The sequence below is a fragment of the Argiope bruennichi genome, chromosome 9, assembly GCF_947563725.1.
Source record: "Argiope bruennichi chromosome 9, qqArgBrue1.1, whole genome shotgun sequence".
In the NCBI taxonomy this organism is placed as follows: domain Eukaryota; kingdom Metazoa; phylum Arthropoda; class Arachnida; order Araneae; family Araneidae; genus Argiope; species Argiope bruennichi.
The window spans coordinates 110,421,795-110,435,078 of NC_079159.1; the positions used below are offsets into that span (position 1 = coordinate 110,421,795).

At 26.6% G+C, this 13,284-nt stretch overlaps 1 protein-coding gene across 2 annotated transcripts in view; it reads left to right on the forward strand.

Moving 5' to 3' along the window:
• LOC129983746 (ubiquitin carboxyl-terminal hydrolase 25-like) overlaps positions 1-13,284 on the forward strand; it is a 36,261-nt gene that overhangs the window by 8,536 nt on the left and 14,441 nt on the right. For both annotated transcript variants that reach the window (XM_056093356.1, XM_056093357.1), the window contains exons 4-16: positions 640-805; positions 1,893-1,976; positions 3,632-3,778; positions 3,863-3,951; positions 4,220-4,302; positions 4,422-4,561; positions 5,723-5,850; positions 5,964-6,059; positions 6,810-6,953; positions 8,039-8,277; positions 8,704-8,774; positions 9,358-9,586; positions 11,053-11,247. In XM_056093356.1, the coding sequence (XP_055949331.1) occupies positions 640-805; positions 1,893-1,976; positions 3,632-3,778; positions 3,863-3,951; positions 4,220-4,302; positions 4,422-4,561; positions 5,723-5,850; positions 5,964-6,059; positions 6,810-6,953; positions 8,039-8,277; positions 8,704-8,774; positions 9,358-9,586; positions 11,053-11,247 (1,811 nt within the window). The remainder of the gene's footprint in view (positions 1-639; positions 806-1,892; positions 1,977-3,631; positions 3,779-3,862; positions 3,952-4,219; positions 4,303-4,421; positions 4,562-5,722; positions 5,851-5,963; positions 6,060-6,809; positions 6,954-8,038; positions 8,278-8,703; positions 8,775-9,357; positions 9,587-11,052; positions 11,248-13,284) is intronic.

Genomic DNA, 13,284 nt, shown 5'->3' on the forward strand with positions numbered 1-13,284 from the left:
ACGTGATTTTTTCTACGCCAGTTGGGGTAACGCTATGCGGATTAGAAATTTTTAATTTCCTTTATTCTGTTTTATTTTAATTCAAAAGTACTTCAGAATGAATCTGAAAGATTGATTCATTAACAATGTTTAATTTTAAATGCATCAAACATTAAGAAAATAAACAGAACCGATTGAAATAATCCGCCGAAAAATTTTAACCCTAGCCTCATTACTGTTGGGAGAAAAAAAAACTAAAGCCTTTCTTGTTTGGCGCTGGGGATAATGGAAGATTTTTTTGGCGGTTAGGAAAATGGAAGATTTTTTTGGTGGGAAAGTTAGTTTTTAATTAATAATTAAAATTCTAATTAAAAATTCGAAAAAAGAAACCCCAGGGGCACATTCCCAACCTCCAAGGTATACATGTACCAAATTTGGTAGCTGTATGTCAAACGGTCTGGCCTGTAGAGCGCCAACACACACACACACACACATTGAGCTTTATTATAAGTATAGATTATTTTTTTCCAATTTTATTTCTTATTGTTGTTTTCTTTAAATATAACAGAATATGCTTAACTTTGGATCTTTAGAAATCTCTTTTAAGGCATTTGATACCTTTATATATTTTATTTTTACATATATTTTGTTTTTGTATAGGGTTGTTGAAGCTAGTCTTGCTGAATCTAAAGCTGTAGGTACAAAAAGAAAAAGAGGTGAAGTGTGGCAAGATCCTTTAAATCCACATGATAGGAAGCGTAATGGGGATTGGCCTGTTGGGTTAAAAAATGTTGGAAACACTTGTTGGTTTTCAGCTGTTATCCAGGTAAATAATTTCTTTTAATATTTAAATCTTTGTCCCCTCCCTTCTCCTGCCATTTAATTGTAGTGTTGGGTCTTGTTTTCACAGGAATTATCAAGATAAATGGATAGTGTAAATGTAAGAGAGAAAAATATTGTTGAGAAATCTACATCTGGCTAAGAAATGCATTTGTCTTTCAAAAGAAATGCTCTTCCCATTGAAAGTGGGAACCACATTTTTTATCCAATTCATTCCAGATGTGCACTCTCAACAATATGAATATCCTAAGTATTAAAAAAAAAGACATAAAAGGATTATTGTTTCTGCAATACAAAACAATTTTTAAGATGTTTAGGAAAGAATTAAATATTTAGAGGTAAATCTGCCTGCATGATGGTGAGAATCTTCATTTTGCTTAATTTTATTGTAACTTTTTTCATAATTTACCTAAATAGTTTTTTGTAATTATATAATTAGTAAAATTCTAGTTTATTTCTCAAATGTTGAAACAAATATAACTCTTTTTCATAAATATATTTTATTTAAATGAAATTTTTGTAATATTACAGTTAAATGTTAAAGCTTGATACAGTAATTATATTCATAAGGAAATTTAAATAATTTTGAATGATTTTTATTTAAACAATTTTGATGTTATTCATATGAAATTTGTGGGATAATTTATTTTATATATGAAAGTAATATTTTTCAAATTTTGCATAATTGTTTTTATTAATTTGTTACTTATATGTTCTTGATTTTATTATTATTATTATTACTTCTTGTGAAGACCAATTTGATGTATGTTTTGTTTGTTAATTGCAAGCATTTCAATTTCTAATATTAGACATTTTGATTTACTTTCATTGCTTGAAAAATACTATTTTAAATTTATTATTACATGTTTTATCTTTGTAAAACATGTAATATAGTATGAATTTGTAAATTAAATGCAGATATTTAATTTCTATGACATTAAAACATCCAAAAAGCTTATTTCTTCCTTTGAAATTATTTTGTATATTTTCTATTTTGTTTTTCATATTTTATATAACTAGCATACTGCTCATAACAGTTATAATAGTTATAGGTTTTTTTTTAAATTTTATAGTCATTATTTCATCTACCTATCTTCAGAAAATTAGTTCTTAATTATAGTCCTGAAGATTGGAATGTGGGCAGTTCTGATTCAAAGGTATGTCAACAGTCTTTTTGGTCTTTCATATTTACATTTACAGAGAGAGAGATTTAAGATATATGTAAAATTACATGCTATTTGTTTCTAATTATAAAGTCGAAGTGCTTTTGCTATTTTTTATATTCACATTTCATCCTTAGTATATTATTAAAAGTGTTAAGAAAATTATTGTTAAGGTGTTTCGCCTGAATATACATAAATAACATTCTTGCATATATTGCAGAAAGGATGCAACTTTAAGAATTATGAATGGAAATTGTTTTGGTATACAGAAAATTAAGATTTTGCTGTTATTATTTCTTATGGCACTTGTCCTAGACAAGCTCACTGATAAAGTCAGCGATTTTAAGCCAAGTTTGTGCAGTAGCTCCTGAGGGTAAAGGCCCCTGAGCACCAGAGAACAGAAGTCTGACTGCTAGCTCATATGAAAATGACACTCGCACACTCGCTTGCACAACCCCTTTGACAAGGGGGGTCTTTCACACACCTCACAGATAGAACACAGTGTAAAGCACAACCATTCCCAAATCCAAGGCATCCAGCTCACTGTAAAGACCTTCTACCTCTAGATGAGGATGTCGGCTTAATGATAAAATGAATTATCTGAAATTTTTCATATACCTTCTGTTTAGCTCTAATGCAATTATTTTGTAAAATTAGAACACTTTATGAATGAGAAAGGGTGTTATTTTATTCAGAAATGTTGTTTTACACAATCACTTAAAATGTCCTTTTTAAGAAATACCAGCCACTTTTGGCGATCATTTGGTTCACGAGGATTAATAATTGCTGAAATATTCTTTATTTCATAAACATTGCATAATTCTGTTTATTCTATTCATTTTTATACATCCAATTATATCACAGGAAAAAGCAGCAGTATTTATATTGGATGCACTTTAAAAATTTTATGCCATTATCTGATTTGAAATTAAACCTTAATTTAAATGCAACAAAATTACAAAAAATTTATTACAAGCATGTTTAATTCTGAAATCTACTGAATATGTAAAAATCAGCTGAATCTTCATATCTGGGTCACAGTAATTGGGGAAAAAAAGATAGGATTATTCATAGTAGCAACAATGCAAATGGGTGAAGTTTTATTGTAATAATGAAGTATCTTTCTGTTATTATGACCAAAAAAAATGATATTATTGAAAAAATAATTTTTGAATTATAAGATACTGCAAAAATTATTTTGTACTATAAAAATTTTGGTACTTATCACAGAAAAATGCCAAAATCTTTCTTAATTTTCAACTTAAATTCCAATCAAAATTTTTTAAAAAAAAACTCAAAATTGTTTATTTGCAATCTAAAGTATGTATGTGCCAGGTTTAGTGCCTCTAGCTCTGGCTTCTAATGCACAATTCATGCACAAGCACACATTCATCTTGATTATAAGGAGAGAAAAATCACTTAGGATAACATGAATGTTTAAGGCTTTAAAAAAGAATATTCATCAATTGTATTGTATTTCGAACACTAAATTTAAGCTTTTAAAAAAATTCTTTTTCTGCCTGAATGTGAAAGGTGTTGATTGATTGAAATCACTTGTATAATAGTATCATTTTAAAAATATATATATACATTTAAAAAAATTCTTTGAACTTTCAAATGTTTTATCTTAGTGATATTCATTATTTTAGAACCAAAGAAATTTAGCGTTTATGCTTCAGTTACGTAAATTGTTTGCACTATTGGCGTGTTCGAGGAGAAAATATGTAGATCCTTCCCGTGCATTAGAAGAATTTAAAGAAGCATTTCCTGACAGTAGTGGGACTGACTCACAACAGGTATGTTCTGCATTGTTTTGCTTGTGTATGAAATAATGATAGTCAATTAATAGATGTTAATTATTTAATATTTTTTGTTTACAGGATGTGAGTGAATTTACACATAAACTATTAGAGTGGTTAGAAGATGCTTTTAAATTAAATGCATACCAGCAGATGACTGGAGAAAATGGGTAAGAATGCTGTTATTATTATTGGCAATTTAACAATATCATATTCCTCTTAATAACTTTTCTTCTGTAAATGAGTGAATTGCTTAGAACAAAGTTTTTGTCTAATAATAAAAGCTTATGATTTCTGATTTCTAGTTTGTTTTTAAATATAAGATGTTCAGTTGTGTGCAAAGATTTTTTTGAAAGCTATGCAATTTAGTCTCTTATGTTTTGCACACTGAAATTAGAAAAAAAAAATTAATTAATACAATTTTTATTGGATTTTTAGAGAGAGTATGATGGAAGGACCTGATCAAAATCCTATGCTAAATTTATTTTATGGGCATTATTTGTCAGAAGGACAGAATGAAGGTAATTTTTTTTATCAATCATTTTACTTTATGTATATGATTGATTTGTTATATTTAATGTGTTGCTTGCATTATGATACATTTAATGTATTGCTTTCTTATTGAATGTACTTTGTGTAGGCCGTATGTTTCGCAATGAAGAAACATTTGGTCAATATCCACTACAAGTGAATGGTTTCAGTAACATTCATGAGAGCTTGGAAGCTGCAATGGCCCAGGAAATTGAATCGTGCAATGTTATGACAAAATCAGGGCAAGAAGTATGTGGATATTTTTTATGTCAAAAAATATTTTGATTTTTATTTCTTAATCTTTTGAATTAAGGTTTGTTCAATCTTTTTTGTTATTGTTGTTTTTATTTTTAAACCTTATCAGATTCCTAACATTTCCATCTTGATATTTTCCGTTTTACCCTTTAACCATAGTTTTATAATGCTCTAGAATAGTACCTAACATCAGTAGATTTTGTATTAGTTATTACTACATTATTTCATTCTTTACAAAAACCTTTTTAAGTTTCTGCTTATACAATTGAAAATTTTTGAAATGGATTGAAGATTCTATATATTTTTATAATACATATCTGTAAATTATATGTTTTGATTTCATTTGAAAGCAAATATAGAAATTCATCAAATTGCATAATATATATAAAATTTCTAACTTTGTTTAAGTTTTAATATTTCCAAAAGTTGAATTTTAATTTACTTAATAAGGAACTTGCATAAGTCCTTATGCAGTTAAGATTTCAATAAAGGTACAATATGTGGTAGTGAAATATCTAAATGAAATGATTAACAATATGTTTACTTATTCCCATCAATTTTTAATTAAATATGCATTTTTAGTGAATTTATTAAGTTAAAATGTATATTTCATGCTTCCCACAACAAAGCACCTATTATTTGAAACTTTCTTTAATGTAATTTACAGATGAGTTAGTCATGCCAGTGCTTGCGTTCGATTCTGCCAAAACTTGATTGTTTCGCAGAAAACTACTACTTCTCTTGCAAATAGAAGTGGCATTCCTCTGGCCAAGACAAAAATGTTATAACAATAATAATTTTAAAAAAATTGGAGCTGATGCATTGCCTTATATTATTACTAGAGTACATAGCATCAATCTTCAAATTTGAAGTATTTTGATCACAACTGTAATTGGGAACAGACAAAGTTTTTAGAAATGATTGTTGCACCCAAAGGCTTTTAATTTTAATTTTTCTATTTATAAATAAAAAGGCAAATCTTTAAAAACAATTATTAAAATGTAAAAAGATTTTCACAGCTTCATAATTTTTATTTCTTCTAATCAGTATGTAGAATGTGGGCATTGCTAATTAAGACTACATAAAGCTGATTGTGTAGTATTCTCATGATTCTTATTTATCAAAATGGTTAAATTACCGCTTATATATATTTAGAGTTGGTTTACTCGGCTACCTCCTGTATTGCTGTTTGAGCTGTCTAGGTTCCAGTTCAATCAGCAGTTAGGACGCCCTGAAAAAATTCACAACAAATTAGAATTTCCAGAAATTATGTACATGGATAGGTTAGTATGTAATTTTTCTTATTTAAATTAACTTTTAAGTCTTTAAATTTAATCCTTCACAAAATATTCTCTGAATATTGTTGTTGATTACATGTACTTTGTTTTTAATATAGGTATATGGAGCAAAATAAATCCACTACTAGGGCTATTAGGGAGCAAGTTCGTAAATTAAAAGAAGAAAGAGACAGACTTCAGAATCAGCTGGAAAAGTAAGAAATTAATTATTAATTCATGCATGATGAATTTATTTATATTTACGGACTGAAAAACTCCTCAAAAGGTTCTCAAAAATTGTCATTCCGTTGCCATGGTACCCTTACGAAGATTCTTTTGAATGGTAGAATTATTTTAAAATTTAAGAAAGAAAATAAATAAGGAAAATATTATTAAAAGTGTTCTGCATATTTTTAAATATTTTCATTGAAAAATTGATGTAGTAGGTAAATTGAGATGAGATTGAATTTATATAATTAATTTTAATATGCTTCATATTCATATTTTCAGCTCTGAAAGATTAAGCTCATGGTTTTATTGGGTGGAAAATTGTATTTAGAAGAAAGTTCTAAAAGAAATATTGCAGGATTAATTCTGAAATTTGATAAAGTAACTAGAGTTAAAAATTCATTTGTGCTATCCTTGCCTTCTGAAATTTGTGGAGTGATTTAGTGATTTTTATGCATATATTTATAAAGATAATCAATTTACATCTTTTTGAGATTTTAATTTTTTTTTTTTTTCCAAAATATTAACATATGCACTGGCGATCATTTACTAACTTCTTGAAATTAATAACCCACATATTATGCTTATGCAAAATATTGTTCTAAATATTGCTTCACCTTTTTCTGCATATCAAATTTAATGATTTGTTAGCATCATGATTTGTGATGCAAACTTTTATAGAGTATCTCTATGTAGTTTTTGGAGTGCCTAAACATGTGTGAAAATTATATTTTTAGATATCTAAATTATGGATCTGGACCAAAAAAAGTTCCTCTCTCTGATGCTTTACAGTACACATTAGATTTTGCTGAAAGTAAGAAGCTCACTGAAGAAAATTCATCAGAAGATGTTGAAATGGCATCTCCAGCATCTGTTTCAAGGTATTCTTTATTAAATCATACATTTTATTTTGGATGCAGGCTTTGAAAAGACACTTGCAAGAATTTATTTTTTAAAAATTAACCTTAAATCTGTTAAATTTGTTTTGTATTTTGCTGCAGGTTTTTATAAAAGTTATTTGTTTGGCTGTAAATATAAAAAAAAAATTTAATTTCATAAATGCTTTTATAAATATTTACATGATTTTTAATTTTTTTAAACGATTGTTAATGTTAAAATGTATAAGTAGAAAGCAAAATTCCATTTGATATATATAATATATGACTATATATTTTACTTTTCAGATACCTTATCATCTCATATACCAAATATTAAAAAAATATATTGTAAGTATACAAAAATGGGCCAAGATTTTAGATGAGTCTTGATGTTTTGGAATTGCCAAAATACCTTGCCCCATGTGTTTCTTCGCCCCACCCTTCATTAAGTTAAGAATTATGATTATCTGTGAATATAATAATGCAAATATATAGAGGAAAGACAGTATGAAATTTTTACCATTGAATTGCAGATCTATATTAAATTTGGACCTATCTTATATATAAATTCAGATTATCCATGTACTTAAATTTCACTGCCTAGGATTTTGGCTTTACAATACTTCTCGGAGTCTGGTTTCTTTCATTTTTATTCTCAGTGTTAAATTATACTATTACTTGAACATCATACAGCTGAAGTAAATGCTTACTGTAAAGAATTTCAGCTAAATTCACTTTTTAAACTATATAAATTCTCTCTCTTATCTTTTTTTCTTTCTGTCTTATTTTGCTACATTTGTCGCTCTTTGGCCATTTATTTAATAAACTTTTAATAATTGCTAAAAATTTGAAATAGTAATTTTGTTCTCCTTTATTTTTGAAGAAGAAAGATGATTATGAATGTGATTGAAAGAAGTTATGATTTCAAGTTAACTCCATATACTATTTATTTTATAAATGCAAATGAGAAAAGAATCAGCATTTTACAGTTTAAATTATTTCTTCCAATCTTTAAGTTTTAAAATCTTTTACTTTAATATATTTAAAATCCAATTATCTAATTGTAGAATTTTTCTATATCTTTTTAGTATTGGAGGAGATTCACCTAATTCACCTAATAAAGTTACTTCCATGGAAGTTGTTAATTCGTCTAATGCTTCGTCTGAACCAGTTGTTTCATCTGCTCCTGGTCTTATCAGTAATCAGCAAATGAATCATATTAGTGAAGATATAGTGCCTTCTCCTCAACATATTTCAGATATGGAACTTAAAGTTTTTCAAGCATGCCTAAAAAGATGGCGAAAAGAAATAGAAAGCAATGTAAAAAGTAAGTATGATTTTAAAAGTAAGCACATATCTCTTGTTTATATCTGATTTTATATTTTCATTATTAGCTTTATAAAACAATCTTATATAATAAACATGAACAGCATTCATAAAACAACAGTATAAACAATCTTTTATAATTGCACACAAAACAATTCGAACTTTTAGAATAGAAAATCTGCTTAGTTATTTTCATGTAATCTCCATTTTATGTGATTACATGAAATTGTAAATATTATTATTGATATTATATTAAATTAAGAACAGCCCTTGTTCCTTTTTTATTATTATTAGAAGGGGGGAAAGCCATTGAGACTTTAAGATAGCTAGCTATAAAACTTTCAGTTTTATTTCCTTAATCATGTTGGACTATTGTTCATGTTAAAATTACCGCATATTTTATTCATATATTTTCTTTTGTTTACAGGTCTCCAAGAGAATATAAATAATATTGATAACACGATTAAAGAAATTTATAATGATTCATCATTACAAAAGGTTTGTATGACTATGTTTATTATGAATAAAAAATATACATATTTTTAAAAATGTAGAAATTTGTTTTTGCTCTTCATTTCATATTGTTACCCATTACTGGTTTTGTAATGTGTAACAATAATGTATCCCAGAAGTAAAGTATGTAATAATTAAAGTAATTTAATAGCTTTTGTATTGATTGTTTACTTGGATTTGTATTAATAACTTTAAGATTAGATTTTGAATTATTTGAACTATTTTGATTTCAAAAGTTGTCTTACAAATCTGTTTATGCATATGTGTATCAATATACAGAATGATAGGAAAGCATATTAATGTAATTCAAATGCAAATATGTAACATATTATTCTAAAAGTCATTATAAACTTATTTTCAAAACCATGTAAACTGAATAAAAATCTTGATCTCATTGAAGAATAATTTTAGCTTTATTAGATTATGTACTTGAATTGTGTACTTGTGTGTGAATATAGGCTTTAAAATTAAACTATTATAAGTAGATATGCAGCAGAAATAATAATGAATAAATGACTTTGTTTTACTAATTGCAACAAATTTTCTAATTGTTTTTATTTTGTTGTAGAAACCATATAGGTTACATGCTGTATTAGTTCATGAAGGTCAGGCAGCTTCTGGTCACTACTGGGCATATGTTTATTGCCCTAAGCGAAAGTTCTGGCTAAAATTCAATGATGTGTCTGTATCAGAAGCTACATGGAGTGATCTTCAAAGAGATTCAATGGGAGGCCATCATTATGCATCAGCTTATTGTTTGCTGTATGTCGACGAATTAAGACCTGAACTCTTTTATGGTAAACGTAAATTTATACAATCAAGTCTAGCAACAAGACTGGTTCTAAAAATTTGTGATCTGCATATATATAAAAAAAGAAAGACGTAATTTGTTCATGAACACAAAGAATGTGACTTTTCCAGCATTAAAATAACATAAGTTTCTTATTATGCTTTTTTAGTTTGAAAATCTAGTTGATAGTATAGATTGAAAAGTATTTTTATTTTTTTTAAAACTGACTACCTTTTTTTTACTCTAAAATTTCTCTTGCATCCTTAAAAACTTTTCATTTTATAAACTATCAAAATATTTAATGATTTTTACTTTCCTTTTATAAATATTTTCTTTATATCCATAGTTTCCAGATTTTCAGTATGTGAAGACAAAATTGACAACTTGAAAATTTATATTCCCTTCCCCTAATTAAAACTTCCACATTTGCTTAATTTTGGTTCAGTATTATTGTAATTGCCTAGAAAATAAAGTACTTGAAATTTCTTCTTACTGTTATTACTGGAATGGAACTCCATAAATCTTGCATGCAGGTATCTAATGAATTCTCTTATGCACTTTTTTAATTAGGTACATTAATATAAATGAAACAATAATTTTATGAATGTGATACATTTCCCTTCTCCACCGAGCTTTAAAAAGTTTTTACTCCATGTCCCAAAAACACATGAAACAAAGTACCACATGTTTAGAATGTTTTACTAAAAAATATTACATTTCCAATCCTAAATGAAACTCTTGAAATAATGGAGTTCTTTGAATCTTACTGCCACTTATTAAGTTATCAATCTTAAAAGTTTTTGAAAAGTTTTTTGATGAAATGTTAAATTTGCTATGGATCTGAGGTAATATTATGAATTATTTGTATATTAAAATCTTTCATGTGTATATAAATACTGTGAATTCATGTATGAAATAAACTTGTTTGTTTTGTCAAAAAAATGTTGCTGTGATAGTTTTTTTAATCTTTGATAATTTCTTGAGAAAACTTATAGAATTGGTTTCTGTGTTCATTTATAGTTTTTTTTTTTTTTCCAATGGTATGAATAATTGCCATTTGAAGTCATTGGTTAAACGTCAGCATTTAAAGTTGTTTTTTTTTTAAATGTGATAATTAAACTTGGTGACTATATTTCTTTGAATCTTTTCATTTTTTGACTTGCACTCTTGTATTGCTTTGCCCCACCCACAAGATGTATGTATTTTATGTATTCTTAAAGAAAAATATTGGTTTAACCATGGCATATTTCTTTTCAATAATATCTAGGCCTGAAAGTAGACTTGTTGGATACCCATATAAATACTTCATTTAATTAGGTATTTACTCAAATGATTGGTATTTATATAAATAAAGCTAGTAATACTGAGAAATTTTGTTTTATGTACAATTTTTTTAATATTCTTTTTTCTTCCTTCTCTCTCTAAAATTCAATATTGAAATAAACAATTTTTTTCTTATTGTATCCATTGTAGAATGCCGGGAGTTTGAAATTGGCCCTGAATACTTGTATACTTTGCCAGAAGACCTGCAGGTGTATGTTGAACAAGATAATGCAGCTTTTCTTGAAGAAACAGAGCGTTGGGATTGTGAACAGAATCGAAAGAAAGATTCTTCTACCATGACAATGGGTGATGGTGATTGTACAATCATTGGAGAAAAGAGAATAGGTATGTAGCAAATATTTTCCATTATAACCGATTGTCTGTATAGGAATTTTTGTGTATGTAATAACAAATTCTTAACTATCCTATGCCTATACTATCTGAATTAGTTTTAAAAGAAAAATTTATGTGTAATCTAGTGAAGAATAATTTGTTTTGTGATGTGGTTGCAAATATGTATCTCCTACATTCCTTGTGGATAACACGTTAAGATATGTAAAGCATAAATTTTCTTTGCCTCATAATTTATATATTGGTATCATCAAGTTTGAAAAATATTTTTCTCTGCTCTTGGTTGTATTACAGAATTGTTGCTTGCTATGCATTGGGTTTTTTTTTTTTTTTTTTTTTTTTTTTTTTTAAGAAATTATAAACAATAAAAAGAGTGCTGTGATGGTTATAAAAGAGAAATTACTCTCTGGATTGTAATAATTAAGTACTTGATTGGACATTGGGATACAGTTAATATCTGAAATATATGTAAAATTTTTACTCATGATTCTTTTTCTGTAATAAATTTTGGAAATGATTTGTGCAAAAAAGGGAGAAAATATGAATAAAAGTAAGATTTGGTTTTGAAAGTTATTATTATAGTATTGATATATCAATAGTAGTAGCATTCGTATAATTTCACCCAATCCAACTTAATTCTCTAGCCTATGCTTCTGCCTTTTTTATTTCATAAAATATTAGAATTTATACTTATTGAAATTTATTAGTTTAGTTGAATTGTTGGAAATATATTGTAATTCAATCCTGTAATATTTCTTATTAAATTGTGAAATAAAACTAACAATAAAATTTCAACTATTTTTTCACTCAGAAAGTAAGTCATTCTAATGTTTAAAAAGTTTTATTTAAAGTATGAATAACATAAAATTGATTTTAAGGTTAAATATTTTGTTTCTAATGACATATAAGAAACTCAGAATCTGTGTGTGAATGAAACAAATGAAGACAAAACTTTAATACAAATGAACAATACATATTCACTTTTATGCTGATATCAACAAAATTAATATATTATTCTTTAGGGACAGAATGCTAAAAAGAGTTTTCTGAGGGGGGGGGGCAGAAAATCATCTAGGAAATTTTAAATTACAATTTTTCTAGGAATATTTGTAAATTTGGAGGAAGTTCACTTTCTTACTATATAACTGTAGGAACTGTTTAAAATTAGGAAGAATAATCAAACAAGTCCTTTTATAATGTTATAAAATGACAGCAATTTTTTCTGTTTTTATGATCTACAAGCAACTTTATGCAAAACATGATTCTATTTTAATAGCATTTAACAGCTTATTGCATGATATGGCCATCAGCTCAGTAAAATTTAAGTCTGAAGTATTTGGAAAAAAAAAAAAAAAAAAAAACATGATAATTTTTTATGAATATTTAGGAGGTGAAAAATCTTCTCAAAAATTTTGGAAGGTAATTTAGACTCTGATGATACTACCCCATTGGCAAACTATGATTTTAACAAAATTTTCCTTATATAAAAATATTGGAATTGAAAATCTTGATGACAAATTTTTTTAAATTAATTGAAAAAGTGCAGCAAAGTAGAGAATTTTTCAAATTACAAAATATCTTAGATTTTGTGCAACTGCAAAAAAGAAAAAGAAGAAAAAAAAAAAAACTGTTCTAAGTATATTAAAAAAATGGGCAAAAGAAGATTACAATCTTTAAATGTTGAAAAGATGAAATAAGGGGAAACATTGAAGATGATCTAAATGAATTTAAAAAAAAAAAAAAAAAAAAAAAGAGAATGAAAATAAAAGAAATTGTTTCTACACTCTTGAGATGTGGAAACAAATCTTTGAAATGGTTAAGAATAAAGATTTTTAATACTTAGCATAATCAAATAGAAATTGTGACTTTAACAGTAACTTAAATGTAAATTTAAAATATTTTAATGACACCCTATTTCTATTTTGATTAGATATATATGAAATCTTTATTTGTATCTTGCATTTTGTATTTCATTCTGCCCATTAATCAAAAGTAAGTCTTGTTAAATTTAAAAAAAAAAATGAATTTTAG